At 45.0% G+C, this 26510-nt stretch overlaps 3 protein-coding genes across 4 annotated transcripts in view; 2 read left to right on the top strand and 1 right to left on the bottom strand.

Annotated features, from left to right (window-relative positions):
* Window positions 1-540: 540 nt before the first annotated feature.
* LOC112614544 (MARVEL domain-containing protein 3) lies at window positions 541-7696 on the top strand. The gene is made up of 3 exons (XM_025371180.1): window positions 541-652; window positions 863-990; window positions 6273-7696. The coding sequence occupies exon 3, from the start codon at window positions 6284-6286 to the stop codon at window positions 6881-6883; it is 600 nt and encodes a 199-aa protein (XP_025226965.1). The 5' UTR covers window positions 541-652; window positions 863-990; window positions 6273-6283; the 3' UTR covers window positions 6884-7696.
* On the top strand, window positions 865-13933 carry MARVELD3 (MARVEL domain containing 3). Its single transcript, XM_025371179.1, has 2 exons — window positions 865-990; window positions 12354-13933. The coding sequence occupies exon 2, from the start codon at window positions 12389-12391 to the stop codon at window positions 12989-12991; it is 603 nt and encodes a 200-aa protein (XP_025226964.1). The 5' UTR covers window positions 865-990; window positions 12354-12388; the 3' UTR covers window positions 12992-13933.
* A 3115-nt stretch (window positions 13934-17048) lies between these two features.
* Window positions 17049-26510, bottom strand: part of PHLPP2 (PH domain and leucine rich repeat protein phosphatase 2) — an 81432-nt gene continuing 71970 nt past the window's right edge. For both annotated transcript variants that reach the window (XM_025371178.1, XM_025371177.1), the window contains exons 18-19: window positions 25211-25442; window positions 17049-22171 (exon numbers count right to left, since the gene is read on the bottom strand). In XM_025371178.1, the coding sequence (XP_025226963.1) occupies window positions 21017-22171; window positions 25211-25442 (1387 nt within the window). In that variant the 3' untranslated portion in view covers window positions 17049-21016. The remainder of the gene's footprint in view (window positions 22172-25210; window positions 25443-26510) is intronic.

Raw genomic sequence — 26510 nt, 5'->3', positions numbered from 1 at the left:
TCGGGAGGCGGAGGTGGGAGGACTGCTTGAACTCGGGAGGTGGAGGTTGTAGTGAGCTGAGATTGCTACACTGCACTCCAGCCTGGGTGACAGAGTGAGACTCCATCTCAAAAAAAAAAAAAAAAAAGCAAGACTGGGGAGAAAGAGAAAAGGTGTCCCAAGCAGAATAGCTTCTGTAGTAACCCACAGGCATGGGAAAGCGGTCATCTTTTGAGGGGAAGAGGATAGTTCACTATAGCTGGGTCTGTGAGCCCAAGGTTGTTAGTGTAGAGAGATGAACAGGGGCCTCCTGTGCATGCTAAAAGTTTTTAAAATTTCAAACCTAAGAGAGACATGATGTTCTAGAAAGACTGTGGGAGCCCAGCAAGTAGAATGCAGCCCCCTGTTGAATCTCAGACAAAGCCTAGGATGTGCTGCATAAAGCGAGGAGAGAAGGGACAGAAAATGCTAGGGTTGGCAGGGGAAGAAATAATGTGATGGGCATCGGAGTCATGTGAATGCAAACTGGTTTTGAAGAGTCCTGGTGCATGCTGAACTGAGAACTGGCACTCACAGGAAGGCAGCTCACAGCTACCTGGTTAGACAGCTCCCAGGGGCAGACAAACCATCAAAGATAGTGCTAAGGGGTACGGATCACAGCATCTGTCACGTGGTTAGTTAGCAGAGTTGGGCCAAGTATTCGGATGTCCTGTGGGGCCACTAAACCAGAGAATTCTCTGGAGTTTAAAATACTGGGACAAATTCTATTTCTGTTCTGCATAGTCTTTAATGTTTGGGCCCAGCACAAGGAGTCAAGGGTTCTAATCCTGAACACTATTGAATGAGAGACTTCCTAATGGCCGCGTATGCTTTTTGGTTATAGTGAACCCCCTTCCGGGAGATATCTGCCCTCGACCCCCAGGCCTGGACGAGAGGAGGTGGAATATTACCAGTCAGAGGCAGAAGGACTCCTGGAATGCCATAAATGCAAATACTTGTGCACTGGGAGAGGTGAGCTGTTTTGCAGGCTGTTCAATCATTTACTGTCACTGGTGGTTCTGGAAGGGATGGTCTGAGCTGGTGAAGCAAAAATTTAAGCACATTCCCTTGTGGGTTCCTAGCATCTTCATTTCTGTACTTGTGAGGTTCTTGTTTTCTTAAAAAAAAAAAAAAAAAAAAAAAAAAAAAAGTGGAACGTCTCAAAAGTGCTGCTAGATTTCCTGTATTTCTCCTTAAACGTGCCCTGGGTTTGCAGAGGCAAGCAGCCATGTTTGCAACTTTCAGGCTCCAGGTGGAAGTGCAGAGGCCTATAGGTGGAACTGGCTATGAGCTGCCAGCTGTCAGAGGAGGTATCTTCTGGCGAGGCGGCTGAATTAACAGAGAGGGAAAATCACCTGGCGTGGGCAGCCAAGTTGCAGCACCTGTTCTCCTTGAAGATCTGACTCCCAACACTTGATCAGTGGCTTTTTAACTTTATTGACTGAGGCCAGGCACGGTGGCTTATGCCTGTAATCCCAGCACTTTGGAAGGCCCAGGAAGGAAGATCTCTTGAGCCCACAAGTTTGAGACCAACCTGGGCAACATAACAATACCCCATCTCTAGTTTAAGAAAAAAAAAAGGAAAAAAGGCTGGCGTAGTGGCTCACGCCTGTAATCCCAACACTCTGGGAGGTCAAGGTGGGTGGATCACTTGAGGTCAGGGCTTCGAGACCAGCCGGGCTAACGTGGTGAGGAGGAGAATTGCTTGAACCTGGGAGGAGGAGGTTGCAGTGAGCAGAAATCATGTCACTGCACTCCAGCCTGGGTGACAGAGTGAGACTCCATCTCAAAAAAATTAATTTAAAAATTAAAAAATATATATATGTGTATATATATATATATACACACACACATAATATATTTACAAGGTTGTTAAATATATATTTTTTTACATTAAGACTGAGTTCACACACACACAGAAACAAAAATGTTGTGAAACCATACTGACCCTATTATCTACCAAGTACTCTGATATTTTCTATCCCATTCATTAAAAACAAAATCGTTTTTTAAAAACCATACTTGCCGGGCGCGGTGGCTCAAGCCTGTAATCCCAGCACTTTGGGAGGCCGAGACGGGCGGATCAGGAGGTCAGGAGATCGAGACCATACTGGCTAACACAGTGAAACCCCGTCTCTACTAAAAATACAAAAACTTAGCCGGGCGAGGTGGCAGGCGCCTGTAGTCCCAGCTACTCGGGAGGCTGAGGCAGGAGAATGGCGTACGGGAGGCGGAGCTTGCAGTGAGCTGAGATCCGGCCACTGCACTCCAGCCCGGGCGACAGAGCGAGACTCCGTCTCAAAAAAAAAAATAAATAAAAATAAAAACCGGCCGGGCGCGGTGGCTCAAGCCTGTAATCCCAGCACTTTGGGAGGCCGAGATGGGCGGATCACGAGGTCAGGAGATCGAGACCATCCTGGCTAACACGGTGAAACCCCGTCTCTACTAAAATACAAAAAACTAGCCGGGCGAGGTGGCAGAGGCCTGTAGTCCCAGCTACTCGGGAGGCTGAGGCAGGAGAATGGCGGGAACCCGGGAGGCGGAGCTTGCAGTGAGCTGAGATCCGGCCACTGTACTCCAGCCTGGGCGGCAGAGCAAGACTCCGTCTCAAAAAAAAAAAAATAAAATAAAAATAAAATAAAATAAAATAAAAACCATACTTATTTAGGACCCACAGTCTGAAAAACACTTCCATCCTATCATGTACCCACCCCAAACGTGGCGTCCCCAGGTTCTCCATTCTAGCGGTCTTGGCCTTGCCAGCAATGAAGAAAATCTGGTTTGTCTGGGTGAGAGCTTACAGTTCACGTGATTTGGTGAGAAATGTTTCTAGGTTTACTATGACTAAGGGAGAAAACGTTCCAGCCCAAGGGAGAGAACTCATGGAGCTCATACCTGACAATGTAATCTCAGGGTGATTCCAAAGATGCATATGATTATAGGATTATAGGAACTTTGAGGAAAGGGCGATGCACGTACAAGGATCATTACTCCAGTTGCAGATATTGGCACAACCTCATGGCCTGTAATTCTGTCAACAGCTCCTAAGCTTCAGAGAAGTACAGTAAGATATCCAGAGACTGTGTTCTTATTAAGAGCAAACAACAAAAATTATGAATATATAGGCCGGGCGCGGTGGCTCAAGCCTGTAATCCCAGCACTTTGGGAGGCCGAGACGCGCGGATCACGAGGTTAGGAGATCGAGACCATCCTGGCTAACACGGTGAAACCCCGTCTCTACTAAAAAATATAAAAAACTAGCCGGGCGAGGTGGCGGGCGCCTGTAGTCCCAGCTACTCCTGAGCCTGAGGCAGGAGAATGGCCTGAACCCGGGAGGCGGAGCTTGCAGTGAGCTGAAATCCGGCCACTGCACTCCAGCCTGGGTGACAGAGCGAGACTCCATCTCAAAAAAAAAAAAAAAAAAAAAAAAAAAAAATTATGAATATACGAATATAGTTCAGGAAAAAATACATTCACAGTGATTTTTTTAATTGGTTGTTATTATAGGCAATCGTTACATTGCATGTTTTCTTAAGTCCACATTTTCTTTTTTTGTTGTTATAAGTCCACATTATCTTTTTTTGTTGTTATAAGTAAGTATAACTATCTTTTTTTTTTTTTTTTTTTTTTTTGAGACAGAGTATATAGCTCTGTAGCCCAGGCTGGAGTACAGTGGCGTGATCTCGGCTCACTGCAACCTCTGCCTTCCAGGTCCCGATTCAAGCAATTCTCCTGCCTCAGCCTCCCAAGTAGCTAGGAGGTAGCACGTGCCACCATGCCCAGCTAAATGTTGTATTTTTAGTAGAGATGGGGTTTCACCATGTTGGCCAGGCCAGTCTTGAACTCCTGACCTCGTGATCCGCCCACCTCGGCCTCCCAAACTGTTAGGATTACAGGCATGAGCCACCGCGCCTGGCTGTATAACTTTCATAAATAAAATGATGACAGAGTGTAAAAAAAGAAAACAATAATGTTGTTTGCATTCTGGGGGAAAATTATACAGTATAAAGATCACACTTGAGAGAGCATCATCATTTCAATGAGACAATGTGTAGCTTGGTTTCATGAATAGACCAACTAGAACCAGACATAAAATCTGGTTATCAAACATCAGGGGGATGTTGACAGGCCGGTGTTGGCAGCATGTACAATTTCCAGCTCAGAAGCACCCAGCTTATATGTTGTTGAGCAAAAGAAGCCATACACACAAAAGCACATAACTGTATGATCCATGTATATGATATTCTAGAAAAGGCAGAACTAGACTCTAACGAGAGACGGCAGATCAGTGGTTTGCTGACAAGGAAAGTAAGGGATTGACTACAAAGCATCACTAGGGAAATTTCTGGGCTAATGAGAATGTTCTGTGTCTTGATTATGGTTACGTAGTACATACATTTGTCAAAACTCATCAAGCTGTATGCTTAATGTAGATCGCTTTGTTGCATATAAGTTATATTTCACTAAGGTTGATTTTAAGGAAAGCAGCCAGTTTTCATTTTCCAAGATAAAGAAGCCAAGGGCCCGGGAAAAATCCAGCTCTGGGAAAATATCACAGCCCAGATACACTCTTTAGGGAACTAAACAAAACAGCATTAAACTTTAAGACATACTTACGAGTTAAAGTCTAAGAACAGTAAAACAAAAATTTTTTTTAATTCAGTAAGCACTAAGGGTTTAATTAACTTAATTTTTTCTGTTTCTTTTTTTTGAGACAGAGTCTCACTCTGTCACCCAGGCTGGAATACAGTGGTGCAATCTCAGCTCACTGCAACCTCCGCCTCCTGGGTTCAAGAGATTCTTCCGCCTCAGCCTCCTGAGTAGCTGAGATTACAGGCATGCACCACCATACCTGGCTAATTTTTGTATTTTTGGTAGATACACGGTTTCACCATGTTGGCCAGGCTGGTCTCGAACTCCTGACCTCAGGTGATCTGCCTGCCTCTCCCTCCCAAAGTGTTGGGATTACAGGCGTGAGCCATCGCGCCTGGCCAATTTTTCTTATTTCTAATACATGAACCACAGTTAACATTTTGATATATAACTTCCATGCTTTTTTTCTGAATTATTATATTTTTTAAGCTCTGTGATTTTCTTCAGACTTGGAGAACTTTCCCCTTACAAATTGTATTCACCACAAACATATATAAAGAGGAGATAATGACCAGCGCAGTGGCTCACACCTGTAATCCCAGTACTTTGGGAGGCCAAGGCAGGAGGATCGCCTGAAGCCAGGAATTCAAGACCAGCCTAGGCAACACACCAAGACCTATGCCACGAAAAAATACAAAAATCAGGCCCAGCAGCATGCACTTATAGTCCTAGCTATGTGGGAGGCTGAGGCAGGACGATTGCTTGAGTCTAGGAGGTCAAGGCTGTAGTGAGCCGTGATCGTGCCACTGTACTCCAGCCTAGGCGACAGAGTGAGACCTTGTCTCAAAAAAAAAGAGATAACTTGTTTAGTTTTTGTGTTGTTGTTTGTTTTTGTTTTTTGAGACAGAGTGTCGCCCAGGCTACTGTGCAGTGGCACGATCTCAGTTCACTATAACCTCCACCTCCCAGGTTCAGGCGATTCTCCTACCTCAGCCTCCCAAGTAGCTGGGACTACAGGTGCTTACCACTACGCCTGGCTAATGTTTGTATTTTTTAGTAAAGATGGGGTGTCACCATGTTGGCCAGGCTGGTCTCAAACTCCTGACCTCAAATGATCCACCTGCCTTGGCCTCCCAAAGTGCTGGGATTATAGGCGTGAGCCACCGTACCCAGTCTTTTTTTTTAATAAGAGATGGGGTATCACTATGTTGCCCAGGTTGGTCTCAAACTCCTGGGCTCAAGCAATCCTCCCACCTTGGCTTCCCAATGTGCTGGGATTATAGGCGTGAGCCACCACGCCCAGCCTCGTTTCATCTTTCTGGTGGTGGGAGGTGGCATGTTCTTGCCCTTCCATCCAGGATGGCTTTGTTTCTGCTCACTGGCCTGATCTCTCCCACCATCCTCCTGTCCCTCTCTCAGGGCAGACTGCTTTGCTCTTTTGAGAGTCACCCCTCTGAGTCCATAGTATTTCTGGCACCATTTCTGGAGACCACAGTTCCCTGCTACCCTCTAGTTTTAATCGTGCTGCTTTGGCCTTGGGCCTTCCTCAGGGGCAGAAGCCTACAGGGGTCTGAGCCCTGTGCGGAAGGTGGGCCTCAGGTGGAAGAGTCTCCTGGTGCCAAACAGCATCACTCAAAAATGGTAACACCCTTTTTTTGCAGCCTGCTGCCAAATGCTGGAGGTTCTCCTGAACTTGCTGATCCTGGCCTGCAGCTCTGTGTCTTACAGTTCCACAGGGGGCTACACGGGCATCACCAGCTTAGGGGGCATTTACTACTACCAATTCGGAGGGGCTTACAGTGGCTTTGATGGTGCTGATGGGGAGAAAGCCCAGCAGCTGGATGTCCAGTTCTACCAGCTAAAGCTGCCCACGGTCACTGCGGCAATGGCCTGCAGTGGATCCCTCATGGCCCTCTGCTGCCTCTTCATTGCTATGGGTGTCCTGCGAGTCCCGTGGCACTGTCCGCTGTTGCTGGTGACTGAAGGCTTATTGGACGTGCTTATCTCAGGGGGGTACATCCCGGCCTTGTACTTCTACTTCCACTACCTCTCTGCTGCCTACGCCTCTCCTGTGTGTGAAGAGAGGCAGGTGCTGTACCAAAGCAAAGGCTACGGTGGTTTCAGCTGCAGTTTCCACGGGGCAGATGTAGGAGCTGGAATCTTTGCTGCCCTGGGCATTGTGGTCTTTGCCCTGGGGGCTGTCCTGGCCATAAAGGGTTACCGAAAAGTCAGGAAGCTAAAAGAGAAGCCAGCAGAAATGTTTGAGTTTTAAGGGTTTTTAAAACACTCTGCCAGATGCAAGTGGTGATGGAAGTTAGTCTGAGCCACTGTCTTTCCCAAGAATCCCTCGTTGTGGAACTTTCCAATGCTGGAAAAGCAGCGAGCCAGCGTTGGTGTGGTGGGCGGAGCTTCCAGTCGCGTGGAGTGGTGGTCATGAATGCAACAGACCCTGGCTTCTGGAGTCCTCTGTGAGTGAGGGAACAACCAAAATTATTTTTCAAAAAGCAAAAAATTGGCCAGCCTCAGTGGCTCACATCTGTAATCCCAGGACTTTGGGAGGCTGAGGTGGGTGGAGATCACTTGAGGTCAGGAGTTCGAGACCAGCTTGACCAACATGGTGAGACCCCGCCTCTACTAAAATAGAAAAAAATTAGCAAGGCGTGGTGGCGGGCGCCTGTAATCCCAGCTACTTGGGAGGCCGAGGCAGGAGAATCGCTTGAATCCGGGAGGCGGAGCTTGCAGTGAGCCGAGATCGCGCCACTGCACTCCAGCCTGGGAAACAAAGCGAGACTCTGTCTCAAAAAAAAAAAAAGCAAAAACCTGGAGCCCAAGAGCCACACGGAAAAGGCACGTGCTACAACAGAGTGCACCTCTTCATTCAGCAAAAGGAGGTCACCAAGAGAGTTTGATGAACCTTATCTTCAAAGTTCCCAGGCACAGTGGCTCATACCTGTAATCCCAGAGCTTTCGGAGCCTGAGGTAGGAGGATTGCTTGAACTCAGGAGTTCAAGTTTGCAGTGCACTATGATTGTGCCACTACACTCTAGCCTGAGCAACAGACCAAGACCTTATTGCCAAAATGCCAGGAAAAAAAAAAAAGTCCATGGAGAGCTACATAGACATAGACCACACTTCAGCCTGAATTTTTCTTTTCTTTTTTTTTTTTTTTTGAGACGGAGTCTCGCTCTGTAGCCCAGGCTGGAGTGCAGTGGCCGGATCTCAGCTCACTGCAAGCTCCGCCTCCCGGGTTCACGCCATTCTCCGGCCTCAGCCTCCCGAGTAGCTGGGACTACAGGCGCCCACCACCTCGCCCGGCTAGTTTTTTGTATTTCTTAGTAGAGACGGGGTTTCACCGTGTTAGCCAGGATGGTCTCGATCTCCTGACCTCGTGATCCGCCCGTCTCGGCCTCCCAAAGTGCTGGGATTACAGGCTTGAGCCACCGCGCCCGGCCCAGCCTGAATTTTTCTAAACACAGCTGTCTCAAGCAGATAAGCCCATACGTTTTTGCACACTGAACTCTCCAGTCCTTCCACTTCCTTAATTCTGCAAATGGAGGGGGTGGGGACTCTTGGGAAACTACTCATGTAAAATTTAAGTTGGAGGTAGGCGTGGGCTGAGGAAAGAGGAATCAGATTAATTCTCTGGGTTGCAAAGAGGCTATTCTGCAAGCCCCTCACAGTGGCCCTGAAAGCTCAATAAGTGTTTTGTACCTCTTGTAAATGTGCCATTGTGTGAAGCATTAAACCCAACATCTAGAATTCAGGATCTATCCAGAATAAAAGAATGTAAAACCTTTCCCAACAGAAGAGTGTTACTTTTGGCCAACTTCATGGGTTCTTATTGCACATTAAATTATGACTTATGGAACATTACAATCTATTCTCAGTCCAGTGAATAAGTTCTTTGCTTTATGTGAATCCAATAAAAAATCCAAAGAATTTTAATTTGGAGTTGATGTCCTCTTTACAATACATTTATCATATTCTCTTAAACACAGACCATTTGTCACATTTAAAAGGTGAGTTCCGTTTGGGTTTAGAAAAGGAAATATATATATATATATATATGCTTGTATATGATTGGAAAATTTCTTCAAGAATAACATCAGAAAGTATTAACAGTTTTGCTTTTGAAGAGAAGGGGACTTTTCATTTATGCATGGCTTGACTGCACCTGTATTAATTTTAGAAAAATAAAAAGTAAAAAAGTTGATTTGCTCTCCTCAGTTTTTTTCAGGACCACATTTAAAGTTCAAAGGCAGGTATAGGTATACAGTTAAGCAGATTATTAAATGATCAGCCACAAAAACAGCCTCACCCAGAAAGCCTTTTCTTATCTTTTTTTGATTTCTTATTTTTGAGACAGGATCTGGCTCTGTCAACCAGGCTGGAGTGCAGTGGCGGGATCTCAGCTTACTGCAACCTCTGCCTCCTGGGCTTAAACTATCCTCCCACCTTAGCTTCCAAGTCGCTGGAACTACAGGCCCATGACACTGCCTGGCTAATTTGTTTATTTTTAGAAGAGATGGGGTTTCACCATGTTGCCCAGGCTCATCTCGAACTCCTGGGCTCAAGTGATCCACCCACCTCAGCCTCCCAAAGTGCCAGGATTATAGGCGTGAGCCACCATGCCAGACCCAGAAAGACGTTATTTACAACAAAGATCTCAGGTTGTTTCAGGATCTCTGCTTCCCTCTACCAAACCCTCTGCTGTCTTTCCGGAGACTTGTCCCATCCCACCATAAACTACTGCTAGCTCTGCTCACCACCCTTTTCCCCTTCCCCTGCCCTGTGTGTCTTTCTGCACTAATAGCATGCTTGGAAATACTTTAGCCTGCTTGATATTGATAGCTAAGCCAGGCCAACCCTGACTGGAACCTGGGATAATATTCCCTGGCCATATTCCTTCAACAGTCCCAACACAAATAATGGCAGAAGACCATTATTCCTGTCAATGGGTGCAGTCAATGGGTGGTTGGCAAGATCTAGATTTATTCCCTTGTAGCCTAAGAGATAGATGCTGCCTGGGTTGTGAGTCCGTCCCAGAGGAAAACGTCCCACTCTTCCGCATTTTTAGTAGAGTATTTCTGTTTCCCTTCAGGGGGTGAAATGTTAACGTCCATGCAGAAGGAAAACCAGGGGAGAGAAAGGTGTTGGGTCCACTAACCCCCATGAATTAGAATGATGTCTGGGTCAAGTCACTTGCTCTGCTGTAGGGAGAGTGTATGAAAACCAGTAGCTTACCGTGCCTGAGTGATGAGTGGACAGTTTTAGTCTGATGTTATTTTCAGTTTTAAATTAGAGGAATGTAGCTTCTCAACTATCAGAGCCCTCAACTGCTATGTCCCTGTGGACCGCTAGGAATTCATGTGGGCCCAGCAGGAGATAGGATTAGCAAGCTGAGTAGCTGTTGCCTAAGTACTTTAAAGTCTTTCACTGCTGTGATTATAAACATCATGGTACCCCCTAGTGTGTTAGAGGGTTGTCCTGATTTCTGGGAAGCCACACTCTTCTTACATTTATCCCATTCTTTCTTATGTTTCTCACCAATCCCCTTCCATTTTGGAAACATTGCTGAGTAGCGTCACCATCCATTTGTATAATATTTTATTTTTAGAGTATTTTCACATACTTGCTTTTTTTGTTGTTAACTTCCCACACAACACCGACGTATCACACAGTTGGCCAAGACGACAAGGCAGTAAAAAGTGGGGACTTGGACCTGGTGGTCCTGCTCTCGGTTCATTTGTTTTTCTCTTCATGCTCATCCCTGAACGCCAAGGGAATGGCAGGAGACCCTCTCCCAGAAGGACACCTAAGAAGGGTTTGAGGTCTCTGTCAGTAACAAATAAAAGCTCACCTCGGACAAGAGGATCTTCAGTCTGTTGCCTGTTGGCTTCCTCTGCCTCGTGCCATTTGTGGGTTCCTTTCAGTCCAAGTATCTGTCAGTAAGGTCCTCGTTGAATAGATGAATCCATCCATACAACGAAGTCGAAGGCCACTTAACAAAATGTAGCTCCTCTTGTAGGAACTGATCTGAAAACATCTGGAGGATATAGGAAATGAAAAAATCAAGATGCAGAACAGTGTACGTGGTACACTTACTTTTGTGCAAAAATGCAGGGAAGGGAATGAAATGCAGATTTAAACATGCTTTTTATTTGCATAAAGGAACACTGGACAATTATATTAGAAACCAATGAAAGCAGTTGGCAACAGACAAGAGACTGGGTGTGAGTGAAATTTCTCAGTTTATACCTTATGTCATTTCAATTTTTTAGAAACTTTTAATTTGGAAATATAGATTTTCAAGAAGTCACAAAAGCAGTGCAGAGTACTCCTGTGTACCCTTAACCCACTTTTCTCTAATGATAATATGTTGCATAACTAGTACAACATCAAGACCAGGAAAGTAGCAATCTACAGAGCTCATTTAGATTTCCCTCTTTTCCCTGCACACATTTGTATGTGTTCCTAGTTCTAAGCAGTTTTATCTCATGTGCAGATTTCTGTGAGCGGCATCATGACGACATCCAGAACTGTTCCCTCACCCTGGACATCCCTGTGCTAACTCTTCATAGTCACTCCCATCTTCTTCCTCCCTCCCCCATCCCTACTCATTCCTATCCCCTGTTGATCACCAATCTGGGCTTCTTTATAATTTTGTCCTTTTGAGACTGTTACATACACAAAATCACACGGTATGTAACTTTGAGCAGAGTCTCGCTCTTGTCGTCCCAGGCTGGAGTGCAATGGCACGATCTTGGCTCACTGCAACCTCCCCCTCCCGGGTTCAGGTGATTCTCCTGCCTCAGCCTCCCGGGTGGGTGGGATTACAGGCACCTGCCACCACACCCAGCTAATTTTTGTATGTTTAGTAGAGATGAGGTTTCACCATGTTGGCATGGCTGGTCTCCAAATCCTGACCTCAAGTGATCTGCCCACCTCGGCCTCCCAAAGTGCTGGGATTACAGGCGTGAGTCACGGCACCCAGCCTAGGAGTTCATTCCTTTTTATCGCTGAGTAGGGTAGCCCATGGTATGGGTGTACCCGTTTGTGTAACCAGTCACCCACTGAAGGGCATTGGGGTTGTTTCCAATATTTGGCTATTATAAATAAAGCTACAATGAATATTTATGTCCACGTCTTTGTGTGGACATAAGTTTTCGTTTCTTTAGTATAAACGCAGGGTCACATGGTAAGTTTTTAAAGAAACTTCATTTTTTAAGAAACTGCCCCCAATTTTTTCAGAGTGGTTCTTCGATTTTTCAAACATAGATTAAAAACAAAACAAAAATGAAAAGCAAATTAAATGTACTGACGTTGAGGCTGGGTGAGGTGGTTTATGCCTATATAATCCCAGGACTTTGAAAGGCCAAGGCAGGCGGATCACTTGAGGTCAGGAGTTCGAGACCAGCCTGGCCAACATGGTGAAACCCTGTCTCTACTAAAAATACAAAAATTAGCCGGGCATGGTGGCATGTGCCTGTAGTTCCCGCTACTCAGGGGGCTGAGGCAGGAGAATCGCTTGAAGCCAGGAGGTGAAGGTTGCAGTGAGCCGAGATCACACCATTGCACTCCAGCCTGGGTGACAGGGTAACACCCTGTCTCAAAAAAAAAAAAAAAAAAAAATGTTGACATTGAATCGACCACGTCCTTAAAATCAGGTGGCCTGTGGTATGTCTCTGGCTTGGCCAGGCTGTGTAATGTCAGTGTTAAAGCCTGAATCTCTCTTCTCCTAGGTGTGGTGCAGATAGTGCAGGTGGTCTTGAATGGGATGGTTCTCATATGCATCGTGGCCTCCTACTTTGTCCTTGCCGGATTCAGTGCCAGTTTTTCCAGTGGCGGTGGCTTTGGGAACAACTACTACTCACCGTTCCAGGGCACTGAGCTAGAGCAGGTTCGGCAGCTGGACCAGCAGTACACGATCCTCCGGTCGCCCCTGATATATGGTGGCGTGGCTGTTTCTCTGGGGTTGGGGGTCCTCACCATGGGCGTCTTACTCCAAGGAGCCAAGAGTCTAACAATGTTGTCAGGGAAGTGGCTCCTCACGGAGGCCGCCTTCAGCCTCCTAGCGGCCGTGGGCTACTGCACAGGCATTGGTGTTTATCTCCACGTGGCTCTGCAGATCAATAGCACCGACACTTGCAAAACAAGAGAGAGGCTCTATGCCCGCAGGGGTCTCACCTGGATGAACTGCCAGCTGGCAGGCACCGACGGAGCAGCAGCCACCTTTGCTTGTCTTCTGGTGATCATGTACGGCGCCAGCGTGGTGCTGGCCCTGCGTAGCTACCGAGAACAGAAGCGCTACAAAGGCAGCCGAGAACAGCCCGGAAGTTACAGTGAGGCACCGGAATACCTGTGGTCTGGAACAGTTTGAGATCTTCCAGGACCTAAGTGTGAACCCACATTGTTTCTCTTAAAAAGACAGGTATTTTAAAACCCCACATTAGACAACTATGGTTTTCACACACTTGACTTTACAAATGCTCTCTTTGGACTGCGGCAAAGTTAAAGAATTGAGGCTGGGCGCGGTGGCTCACGCCTGTAATCCCAGCACTTTGGGAGGCTGCGGTGGGCGGATCACTTGAGGTCAGCAGATTGAGTCCAGCCTGGCCCACATAGCGAACCTCTGTCTCCACTAAAAATACAAAAAAATTGCTGGGCGTGGTGGTTCACGCCTGTAATCCCAGCACTTTAGGAGGCCAAAGCAGGCGGATCACCTGAGGTTAGGAGTTTGAAACCAGCCTGGCAAACATGGTGAAACCCCATCTCTACTAAAAATACAAAAATTAGCTGGGCATGGTGGCGGACGCCTGTAATCCCAGCTACTCTGGAGGCTGAGGCAGGAGAATCTCTTAAACCCGGGAGGCAGAGGTTGCAGTGAGCCAAGACCATTGCAATCCAGCCTGGGCAACAAGAGCGAGACTCTGTCTCAAAAAAAAAAAAAAAAAATCAGCTGGGCTTGATGGCGAACACCTGTAATCCCAGCTACTCAGGAAGCTAAGCCACAAGAATCACTTGAACCTGGGAGGCAGAGGTTGCAGTGAGCAAACTCTACTCCACGTCACTGCACTCCAGCCTGGGCAACAGAGCGAGGTTCTGTCTTAAAAACAACAACGACAACAAAAAAGATAGGACAGTTGATTTTATTAGACCATGAAGGCATACTAGAGGCTTTTTCATTTCTGCATTTCCTGACAGTGCTCCATAGAGTAGGCCTTCAAAGGTAGCTAGTAATCTCATTACCCTGGACTGCTCTCATAATCTAACAGATCACTAACACTGAATCTTAAAAATAAAGTTCTTTTAGTAATTTTAATCTTGCGTGTTTTATACCTATTCTTATACTTTACAGCTAGGCCCAAATATATTAGTTCAAATCACATGCAACTAGAAATATACATTCTCATTATGTTCTTTTTTCTAATTGTCCTCTTGCTCTTTACTAGTGAATTCTTATGGAACCTGTTCAGGACAAAAGATTGAAGCTAAGCCTCCTACCTAAGCAGAAAAGATCTAGAATGTACTTTTATAAAAATAAAGCTTGGAAAATAATCAACTGGATATCTACATTGCTAGGTTAAAAGTTGCGGTGCCTTGGCCAGGCACGGTGGCTCACGCCCGTAATCTCAGCACTTTGGGAGGCCAAGGCAGGTGGATCATGAGGTCAAGAGTTCAAGACCAACCTGGCCAAAATGGTGAAACCCTGTCTCTACAAATAATACAAAAAAATTAGCCAGCCTGGTGGCAGGCACCTGTAATCCCAGCTACTCGGGAGGCTGAGGCAGAGACTTGCTTGAACCTGGGAGGCAGAGGTTGCAGTGGGCCGAGATCGCGCCACTGCACTCCAGCCTGGGTGACAGAGTGAGACTCTGTCTCAAAAAAAATAAATAAATAAATAAAAACACAGAAAAGTGTCTCCACTCCATCACCCTTAGCCCAAGACAGTGGCTAAGTCCCACACAATTTTCACTGAGTGGTAGAGGAGAAGTATAACTGCAGCCAGAATCAAGCGACCCACTCTCCACCTACCCTCCAGAGAAATACCACCAAGCCCAGCCACTAGTCTCACCTAGCATGTATTCCCTGAAATAGGTCCTTGTTAGATCCTCGCCCACGTCTGGGTCCTGTGCTTGATAAAATGGAGACTTTGGCCTATTTGACCCCAACCTTGTGCCCAGGTCCAACTCCAGTACTGCTCCAGAAGGCAGCTCCTCTCAAGGGAATGGAACCATCACTGTAACAACAACACTCCCACTTCTTACGGCTTTATAGTGTTCACCATGCTTTAGCAAACCTTCTCTTACTACCGCCTGTCAGTCAGGCCAAGGTGTACTCTTCACACTTTACAGATGAGGAGACAAGGTTCAAGGTTAGGTGGTATGTACAGTATCGTGATAAACAAGCCCTTTGATAAAAGATATTAACATTTAATGAGAAAAACAGCCTTAGAGAGGTTAAGTAACTGCCTGAAGTCACAAAACTTTTAAGTAGCAGAGGCAAAACTCAGGCCCACTGAATCACACACTGGAAGGTGTTCTGAGTGACTGACATACTCTTGTGGCCTTTGGTGTATGAGGGAATTTATATCGCATGACATTGATTCATTTCTGCCATGCTGGCTGAGGGAGGTGTGTGTCTGGTGGAACTGAGGTATAAAAGCATGTTGAAGGTGCTCAATAAATGGTTGTTGAACTAAGTGTTTAAAATGTTCCTTCTGGCCAGGTGTGGTGGCTCACGCCTATAATCCCAGCACTTTGGGAGGCCGAGGCGGGTGGATCACCTGAGGTCAGAGACCAGTCTGGCCAACATGGTGAAACCCCGTCTCTACTAAAAATACAAAAATTAGCCAGGTGTGGTGGCGCATGCCTGTAATCCCACCTACTTGGGAGACTGAGGCAGGAGAATCGCTTGAACCTGGGAGGCAGAGGTTGCAGTGAGCTGGAATCACGCCATTGCACTCCAGCCTGGACGACAGAGTGAGATTCCGACTCAAAAAAAATAAACGGTCGGGCGCGGTAGCTCATGCCTGTAATCTCAGCACTTTGGGAGGCCGAGGAGGGCAGATTGCCTGAGCTCAGGAGTTCGAGACCCACCTGGGTAACACAGTGAAACCCTGTCTCTACTAAAACTACAAAAAATTAGCCAGGCATGGCAGTGCTAGTCCCAGCTACTTGGGAGGCTGAGGCAGAATAGCTTGAACTCAGGAGGCAGAGGTTGCACTGAGCCAAGATCACGCCACTGCACTTCCAGCCTGGGTGACAGAGCAAGATTCTGTCTCAAAAAATAAATAAAGTTCCTTCTGGTAGATGAAGAGGAAACCTATAAATGACTTTATCTTGACTTTTATTTAAAATGAGAGGTGGGGGGGAGGGGGGAGGGATTGCATTGGGAGTTATACCTGATGTAAATGACGAGTTGATGGGTGCAGCAGACCAACATGGCACAAGTATACATATGTAACAAACCTGCACGTTATGCACATGTACCCTACAACTTAAAGTATAATAATAATAAATAAATTTAAAAAATAAAATAAAATAAAATAAAATGAGAGGTAGCAGGCAGTGTGCAGTGGCTCATGCCTGTAATCCCAGCACCTTGGGAAGCCAAGGCAGGCAGATCTCTTGAGCCCAGAGGTTCGAGAGCAGCCTGGGCAACATGGCAAAACCATGTCTCTACAAAAATTACAAATGTGATGGTGCTTGCCTATGGCCCTGGCTACTCACGAGGCTAAGGTGGGAGGATCGCATTAGCATGGGAGGTAGAGGTTGCAATGAGCCAAGATCACACCACTGCACTCCAGCCTGGGCAACAGAGCAAGACCCTGACTCAACCTATCCATCAATCAGTTGAGAGGTAGCTACTCTTGCTTCAAAGTCCAGAGATTATGGGAGACACCCACGGGAGTAGGGGTAAGCGAGCAACAATTTAGAGGCTTAACTGGATTCTAAGTAGCTCATGAGCCAAGACTCTGAAGTTCCTTCTTACACCAAAGCTGTCATTAAAAACATGATGACCGGCTTTTCCACGATGTCATCAGCTGTCATTTAGATGGAGCTGTGGATTGTTTACAATTGAGTTTCTGGTAGTCAGCTAATAACCTGCATGTCAATAAGGACAGTTTCCTGATTTTTTTCCTTTTTCCTGGCTCTGTGATTTCTGTAAGCACGTAAACCAAGGCAAAACATAGTGTTTCATGAAGTAAAAATCTGTATTGCCATTTCAGCTTAAAAGCTGATCAAAAATATTTATTCTTGCCTTAACTCATAGCTTTGCAGTGTCATGGAATGTGGTTTAATGTGCTTGTTCTCACTTACCTTCCCCAGGAAAATCCTGCAGGTGCTTTTGGTTAAGAACCCAATTCTACAAACAAGTTAGGAGAGAAAATTATAGCTTCATGCCAAAATACTTATGAAATAACAAGCACTCCATTTTAAAACAAAGCCATGAAAAAGAGATTCCACTTTATTTTATTTATTATTGTTATTGTTATTTTTACAAACAATAGATTTGCTGCAACATGCTCTGGCTCATATTATTGAATTAAAAAATTTAACACATTTCAAAAATATCAAAAATACACTATAATGAGTCTTAGGACTACAATACAACAGTGATTGCACAAAACCATAAGATATGAGCCCACTGTCTGGATGACATCCATTGGCAACAGTGAGAGAAAACCCTATAGCATCTGGGAGAAGTGCATGAAATTTAGAATACAAGGAGCTTATGTGTGACTGACTGATCACCAAATGAGGGAAACAGAGCAGGATTGACTGTAGCTGCTTTTTCTCAATCTAGGAAGTGCTTACCCAACTATGGGGCAAAAGTCACTAACTGGAGAGAAAGATTAACTTGCCTTCATGATTGGGAGTCTGAAAGCCTCCACCCAGAAGGAAGTAAAAAGTGACACAAGACAGTTCTACAGTGATGCTGAAGACATCACTGAATGGCTTGGAGACTAATTTAATAATTGGTACATTTATCGATAACAGCCAGCTGCTCCCTTATGGAGGTCTCTTCATTAATAATTATTGGATAGACAGAGAAAGTGAGCCTGTGGTTTCCAAGTACCAGCTTTCGCTAAAGGTCTAAATGGGAAGAAGAGCATCATTTGATATTCGGTAGATCTGCCACACCCAACTGGCTCCATCTCCTGGAAAGAAGCACTCACTACAAGCACCTGTAATAGCACCCAGCAATGACCACACTGCTCCTGCTGGCTCTTCCGTACACCAGTAAATGAACTCACCAATGTATTGCACACATACACTTCACAGTAGTACAATAAAGCCCTGTATCAGGAGTGGTAATTCAATGACTTGACTTTATAGTGCACTGCAGCTTTACGTCATACCCACATTCAAATTTTCAAATATCCTTCCAATCCATTTGAATAAAAATATACGGTGGCTGCCAAGACACATGTATTTTTCTTTTTTCCATGGACTCCTAAACTGCTCCCATAATCAGCAGTGTTCTTCTCTCAGAAATTATCTTAAGCTTCTCTATTCAATGGGAGGTACACACAGAGACCTGAGAACATGCAGAGACCAGAATCTCTATGCTAGAGATCAACTGTACTCTGCCCACCCGGGGAACACATCCTCTGGGTAAAGTACTCGGAAGTAATTACATTCACCTGGAAGCAGATACTGGCTTTCACCGACAGCCTGTTTAGAAAACACAGTGTCTGTAAATTACCTCAGAGGTCAAAGAGTTTTGTATTATATTTTTCATAATGGGCTATGGCCTTTTTACCCTCTGTTTTAATACAAAGCAACTACAAAAGGACATGAATTAAAGGAGACTGCAAAAAAAGAATAATCAGTTTTCGTACTGCCTATAATAAAGATTTTCAATACAACCTAATGGTTCCTGAAAATAATTCTAGCACACAGAAGAACATTTGGAATTACAGAGTTCTGCTGACTAAAAAGTAAATACATTTACTTTTGGTAAGGTGATTTCAGAACTGGGATTTGAGGGGGTTCCAGTAAGTAGGGTGGGAAACGAATAGCAGACAAGAAAGGGGTTCACCATAAATAATAATTTTTATGAGACTATACTATTAAAGTGGTGTATTCCCAAAATAACTTTAATTTTTGGACATCACTATTCTACAGCCTGAAGGTTCTGCCGTCTGAGTAAGATGTTTTACATCATTCATCACTATCATCCTGGGTTATTTCATTTTCATTTTTTATTCATTTAAAAAAAAAATTCCCATATAAAAATAAGGTGGCAAAACACTCTTGTTCTCATCTTTCTAACAGCACCTAAACTCTGCGTGAGCCACTATGTTCCCTACTTCAAATCGAAGACCTGAGTTCTAAAATTTTTCAATAGCTGACCAGTAGTTTGACAATTTGGGGAATCAAGTTCAGATTCTCGAGGGGCTGAACATTAGACGTCCGTTAGAGTGTACCAAATCCCCCAAGAGTGTACCCCAGTGACACGTGCATATGGGCACGGGGCCTCTGAGAAGATGAAGACACACAATTATTAAGGACAGGTCATCTGGTTTTTGACTATTGCTTTGAACAAAAACTTCCCAAAAATACACACGAAAATATATTTATATTTAACCCTCTCTTTAATGTATTGTTTCTGATGAAACAAATAAAAAATGGCTCTACTCTATTTTTAATTGTAGAAGTGTTCCAAAACTTCAAAGCACATTCCCCATTGGGTAAAATCAAGCAATGCCAACATTTTGTGGGAATAGGAATTTTCCTAAGCAAATCTTCAAGTGGAAAAAGTGACAGAAATATGAAGAAACTGCATTTTGCTAGGGTTATGTGGAATGTGCAAAAAATACAGGTTTTCTGTAAGCTTAAGAATTTCTCAATGAAGTGTCTTTCTTATGTTAGTATTGAGCCCAGTATTCTAAAACCACATAGAGTATGCAGTTTTCAGAAGAGTACACTGTTCAACATTGAAGAGACAAGCCCTCAACTCATTTCCAATATTCTAGAGAACCATCCCTCTCCTCCAGCACAGGAGAAGGAACAAGTCTAACCTGAGCGCTCCATTCATCTGTTCTCATTGGCCTCAGTCCATTTCAGAGTCATCTGCCATAACTTAAGGTCACATGGATGCAAGCAGGGTCAGCCTTGGCCCTCCCCCTTAGGAAGCTGCCTGCCAATTCCTCCACGTGCTAAGGAAAGAGGCCAATCTCTCAATTTCCTTGGGAAATACCTAGCAGGTATCATATGTGTCAAGGGGTAATTCTCTTTTTCTGATCTAGGGAGAAGTAGTCTTGGTCCTCACTCCTTCCCCATTTTCATCCCCAAAAGAAGATCCTATTACCCCAAGTTTTTCAGGAGCTTTCACAGTCTGACATCCAACAGTTAAATCAACTTCACAGGGTCCTTCCTATACCCTCGGATACGGCTCCAACACCCAATTCTCTCTCTGCCTATGGATGAAGGTGCCGGGCTGCCTCTAAGAAGATTGGCTCGAGTGCAGATTCAAAAATAAAAAGTTCACAGTCAATGAAAAGTGCTCTTGTTACATTACATACATAAATTATGTTTGATTGGTTCTACATTTCCAACAGACATCATTTTGATAGGCTGTATTCTCGTAGAGAAGAATGAAAAGCCATGTGACTAGTCACATCACACCCCATTAGTCTGAGATAAGGTGATTTCTCTGTCACAGAGATCCATCAGCAGCAATTAGTAAAGAGAATCGATCTTCACTTTTTTCCTCCACAGAAATAGTCCCTTTCCTGCCCAGGTAGGCAAATTCTCAAAATGATCCTAGGAGAGAAAGGGTTAATGGCAGGTGGTAGGACTGACACAGAACAGCTGCTTTCTTCCCAGTACCCCTGGGAATTCCAATGCAGGTTAAATATCAAACTTAACACTGATGGTGGCTACTAGTTTATCCAGAGCCAGCCACTGATGGCTCTCACTCTTTTTGGCTCCGAGTTCAACCCCACACAGCTATGGTTTAGAAATGTAGAGGCAGGGCTGGGTGCGGTGGCTTGCGCCTGTAATCCCAGCACTTTGGGAGGCCAAGGAGGGTGGATCACCTGAGGTCAGGAGTTCAACACCAGCCTGGCCAACATGGTGAAACCCCATCTCTAAAAAAATACCAAAAAAAAAAAAAAAATTAGCTGGGCATGATGGCAGGTGCCTGTAATCCCACCTACTCATGAGGCTGAGACAGGAGAATGGCTTGAACCCAGAGGCGGAGGTCACAGTGACCCGAGATTGCACTATTGCACTCCAGCCTGAGCAACCAAGCGAGACTCCATCTCAAAAAAAAAAAAAAAAAACCACAAAAAAACAAAACCAACAAAAAGAAATGTAGAGGCAGAATGCCTCTGGCAGGTTCCTACCCCAACCCTGCACAGCCTCCTCCCACACTGTGCCCAGTGGGGTGGTCACAGTGCTGTGTCAAACTCCTCCGGAGGCTCGGTCCGATCCTCTTCGTGGGGCTCAGGCTCGAGCCGGCTGTCCTGGTGCTGCTTCATTTGTTCCTTCACTTCTTCTTCCAGGTCACGAGGTACAACAAACTGATCCTCTGGTTCCATCTGAGTGGGGGCAGCAAAATAGCCAGTTTTCCTCTTGGGCACTTCTGTGGCCACTTCAATGAGGTTGAGGCTGTCCTCTAGGGGCACAATAGAGCCATTGGAGAGTTTCTTCCCATAGAGGCAGGAGGTGGAGGGAGACTTCTGTAACTCCATCCTGTCCTTGCTCATTGGCAGGACTATGCCACTATTCACACTGTTCTGTCTTCGGATCCCAAAACACGACCCTCTAGCATGTTCCTCAGAACACGGGGTAGGAGAACTCTCTCTGAGAGGGGGTGAGTTCTCCAGATCCCTCCCCCTGCAGCAGTGGATGTCTACTTCTACCTCTACCTTGCTGCCGTTGGTTATGACCCCCTCAACGGGCTGGTCATCATCACTGTCCAGGCCGTTGTCAGACTGGTTACTGGAGAAGGTAGCACAAGAAGGCTGGCGCTGAAACAGCCCAGAGGTGGGTGTTGGGTGGAGGCTGCAGCGCCGCTCTGGCCTCGGAAGCAAGGCAGTGTCCAGGCCCCCAGCATTATGCTCATCAGAAGCAGTGGACCCCACTTCACTGCTCACCTCTGAGGTGGACATCTCACTGCTGAACTCAGAGGCAATCCCACTGCTAGAGGATGGAGTGGCTGGCTTAGGGGCATCCTTGATAGTGGTGGTTGAAGCAAATCCCACAGGACCTGGGAGGGTGAGCCCATTCATTTCACAAGTGCAGCCTTCCTCACCAATATTCAAATAAACCACCATCGCCCCTACATTGTCCTGACAGCCGTAGCTCTGTGCTAACGTGCACAGCTTCTTAGCAGCTGCTAATGGGTCTTGTACATGACGTACAGCATTGACAGCTTCTGTGTAGGACAAGTGTTCCCACAATGCTTTGTTTCCCAGAATCAGCAACTCATCTTGAATGGTCAGTGGAGTGGAAGATATGTGGGGCTTGGGGAGGATCCAAGGGTAGAGGTATGTACAGCCCAGCATCCGGGTACAGCAGGTTACCCCATTCACTTTGTTGTCCTAGAGAAGAGCAGGACACAAATTCTGAGAAACAAGCAACAATGATAGGCAACTTGATATCTTTCTAGATCACAGTGCTTAGGGATCTACAATAAAACTGTATATGATTTTTCCTATGGATTAGTGTAATTTTAAGTGGATGCACAGAAATAAATGTAGAGAAGTCTTAGAAGACAAAATACTATATGGTTATTATAGAGTCAAGTAAAAATAGGTAACTAAAAGGCACCACCATCCCAAAAGACGTTTGCTTTAACATGAAAAACAGGCCTCAGTATGTCTATAAATAGAGAAACATAATAGAAAAACAACAAGCAGAACTATCATTAATTCTCTATCACTAGTACTCTCAGAGAGGATGAAACAGAAAGGTCACTAAAAGTGATTTTTCACTTAAAGGGATATTAGCTGGGACTGAAAAGATACCAATGGTAAAGACAATCTTGGTAGTTAAGGCATCGAATAATCTCTAAGGTTATTCAGCCTAAAAAGGGAGAGTCTGAGACGTGCAGCATCATTGACCTACGCTCTGGGGACTGCACCAAGAATAAACAGCTGATCAAATCAAAATCTCTGTAATTCCAAACTTAGAGGAAACAGAGCAACCCTGCTTGCAGGCTGGGAATGCTCACAAGTCAGACACTTTGTAGTATTGATTTCAAGAAAAGAAAAAAATACAAAACAAAACTCTAAAGTCATCAATAAATTAATTTCATAGTTGCAGTTACCCTCTGGGAGAAGACCTGACCTTATCTGTCAGAATTTGTCATAAACTCTAAACTGTACTTTCTTCATCTGAAAAATGAAAATGGGAGTTTAACAACCACCCACTGAATCAGAAACTCTGGGGCTAGGGCCCACCAATTCATGCGAGTTACTGTTAAGATTAAGTAAAATAATAAAGGTATGGTGCTTGGCAAATAATGGACAAACAATAAATGTTTGTGGTTAAAATAACATTTATAAAAATACTTCCTACTTGTGTACAATCCCCTAAGAAAAATCTAAACATTGGCCAGGTGCGGTGGCTCATGCTTGTAATCCCAGCACTTTGGGAGGCTGAGGTGGGCAGATCATCTGAGATGGGAGTTCAAGACCAGACTGACCAACATGGAGAAACCCTGTCTCTACTAAAAACACAAAATTAGCCAGGCGTAGTGGCGCATAGGCGCCTACAGTCCCAGCTACTCGGGAGGCCGAGGCAGGAGACTCACTTGAACCCGGGAGGCAGCGATTGCAGTGAGCCAAGATAATGCCATTGCACTCCAGCCTAAGCAACAAGAATGAAACTCTGCCTCACAAAAAAAAAAAAAAAAAAAGAATAAACATTATCCAAATTCTATAAAAATACAAGTCAAACAAAAAGTTATCTGAAGCCAGGCGCAGTGGCATGTGCCTATAGTCCCAGCTACTCAGGAAGCTAAAGCAGAAAGATCACTTAATCCAGGAGTTCAAGTACAAACTGGGTAACACAGCAAGACCTTGTCTCTAAAAATAACGAAAAAGTTAAAATACTATCTTTTATCTTTCATTTGTTTTGACTGAGCTTCCCAAAACTAATGTCTCATATTTCCAGAATCCTAATAGTATCAATCACTTAATAATGATGGTTTTTGATTTTTGTTTCCTTAGATGAACTTTAATACAGAATTCTGACAGAATAGTCCAGAAATGGACCCACACAAATACAGTCAACTGATCTCTGAAAAAAGAGCAGAGGTCATACAAAGGATAGTCTTTTCAACAAATGGTGCTGGAACAAGTGGACACCTACATGCAAAACACCAATATAGATAGGGAGCTTACACTTTTCACAAAAATTAACTCAAAACAGACCGTGGACCAAAATGTAAAACACAAAACTAAACTTCTAGAAGATAACATAGAAGAAAATCTAGGTGACCTTGGGTTTGGCCATGAGTTTTAGATACAACACCACAAGCACGATCCATGAGACAAAAACCGACAAGTGGGCCTTCATTAAAACTAAAAGCTCTGCAAAAAAACACTGTTAAAAGAATGGAAAGACAAGCCCCAGACTGGGAAAAAATATTTGCAAAACATGTATCTGATAAAGAACTTGTTTCCAAAATATACAAAGATTTTTTTTTTCTTTTTTTTTTGAGACGGAGTTTTGCTCTTGTCACCCAGGCTGGAATGCAGTGGCGCAATCTCGGCTCACCGCAACCTCCACCTCCCAGGTTCAGGCAATTCTCCTGCCTCAGCCTCCCGAGTAGCTGGGATTGCAGGCATGCGCCACCACGCCTGGCTTCTTTTTTTTTTTTTTTTTTTTTTGTATTTTTAGTAGCGACAGGGCTTCTCCATGTTGGTCAGGCTGGTCTCAAACTCCTGACCTCATGTGATCCGCCCACCTTGGACTCCCAAAGTGCTGAGATTACAGGCATGAGCCACCAAGCCAGGCCTACAAAGACTCTTAAAACTCAACAATACAGAAACAAACAATCCAATTTACAGTTCTCAAAAGATCTGAACGGAATTCCACTTTGTGATAAACAATGTTCACAAGTAATTGCTAAAGTTTCTCTGAGAGCAAAATGTTAATTTCTAAAAAAGGAGAAAAGCTAAAAAACAGTAGAAATACTGATGTTTCATTATCAAAACAGAACACCAGCGCATACTACACCACATAGAGTATAAACACAAAACATTTTGAAACTTTGCATTTCAGAATGGAGATGTCAAACTAGAGAACTCTTTCTTCTATTTGGAATAACAAACCAGATGAGCTGGAAATTAGCTAAGGGGATATTTAACATCCATTTTACAAGCTAGCTATCAATATACAGGATGACAAATCAGGATTTTGTATTTCTATTTCACTTTGCTTCTTCTCTGTGCTAGTCACCGATCAGATTTTCTTCTAGTACTATAGCTGAAACCATCTGAATTGAACTTTTATCTGGATTGGATACAATTTACAGGGCGTCATAGGAAGAAAATGGGCCTTCATCACCTATACACAAAGCAGCCTCCACTGGATCTGGGGAGCAGAAGTGACTGGCAGGGAGCGGAACACACCTCTGTGATGATGGCTTTTTGGTCCTTCACCCTTTGCGCCTCCTCTGGGTCCTGCTCCAGGCTGAAGACTTTAGAGAGGGGCACTGGCTTCCCACCTCGGCACAGGACTGCTTGACACGTGCCAACATTGGCTACAGTCAAGCTAAAGCTACTTGCTGGATCGGCAGTGTCAGGGCGAATGTAGCACAGGAGAGCGGAGGAGCCCAACTTCTGGCCAGCCATTCCTAATTTCCTGTTCAGAAAGAAAGAAAAAGAAGACGTGGTGGCTAGTTTTAGAGGAAAGTGGTGGTCCTGCACATCTTTTTTTTTTTTTTTTGCCATGTGATCGTGAACCAGCCTGACCCTATCCACCTAACTGCAGACTTGCTGTGGCTGATGGTGGTGAAGACAGTTCTGCCTCCATTCTCAGCTGAGGAAAAGGTTTACGAAAGGGAGAGAATCTACCTTTTGCATCTTTCTCCACAGCTTTTGTGTCTGATCAAAGACTTCCTCATTCAGGGGCTCTCAAACTTGAGCATATCAGAATCCCCTGAGGGCTTGTCAGAACAGGGACTGCTGGGCCCTAGCCCCACAGTTTCTGAATCAGTGGGTAAGAGACTGGCCCAGTAAACTGCATTCCAAGAAATTTCTGGTGATTCTGAGGCTGCTGGTCCTAGAACAACACTTTGAGAACCACTCACTTAGGTTCTGAGTTCCTCGAGGGAAGTACCATGATTCTTGCATTTCCCCCATATGCAGGGCATCCACGCATCTGTACTTGGAAACAATGTTAATGAGGAACAGACACTAGCAAAAGACCTAGTTTCAAATCCCAGCTCTGCCATTTTCCGGTTACAGACCCTCAGCAAGCGATTTCTCCAAGAAATTTCTCTGATAAAATATATAGCATGAAAAATACTTGCTACAGTTCCTGGCTCAAGAGTTGCTTCATAAATTGAGTTCCCTTTCCTAAACCCTTTATTTTGCAAAGTTTCTAGTTCAATTATACTACTGAAAAACAGACTCCTTCCTAACACTTCGCTTTTGTTATGACAGATAAAACTAGTTAAAGCCCATCCTGGCTAACATGGTGAAACCCCGTCTCTAGGGGCCGGGCGCGGTGGCTCACGCCTGTAATCCCAGCACTTTGGGAGGCCGAGGCGGGTGGATCACAAGGTCAGGAGATCGAGACCACGGTGAAACCTCGTCTCTACTAAAAATACAAAAAAATGAGCCGGGCGCGGTGGCGGGCGCCTGTAGTCCCAGCTACTCGGGAGGCTGAGGCAGGAGAATGGCGGGAACCCGGGAGGCGGAGCTTGCA

The sequence above is a fragment of the Theropithecus gelada genome, chromosome 20 (genome assembly GCF_003255815.1).
Source record: "Theropithecus gelada isolate Dixy chromosome 20, Tgel_1.0, whole genome shotgun sequence".
Taxonomy (NCBI): domain Eukaryota; kingdom Metazoa; phylum Chordata; class Mammalia; order Primates; family Cercopithecidae; genus Theropithecus; species Theropithecus gelada.
Note: the sequence above shows the minus strand (reverse complement) of the source record. Positions and strands in the feature narration are given on the sequence as shown.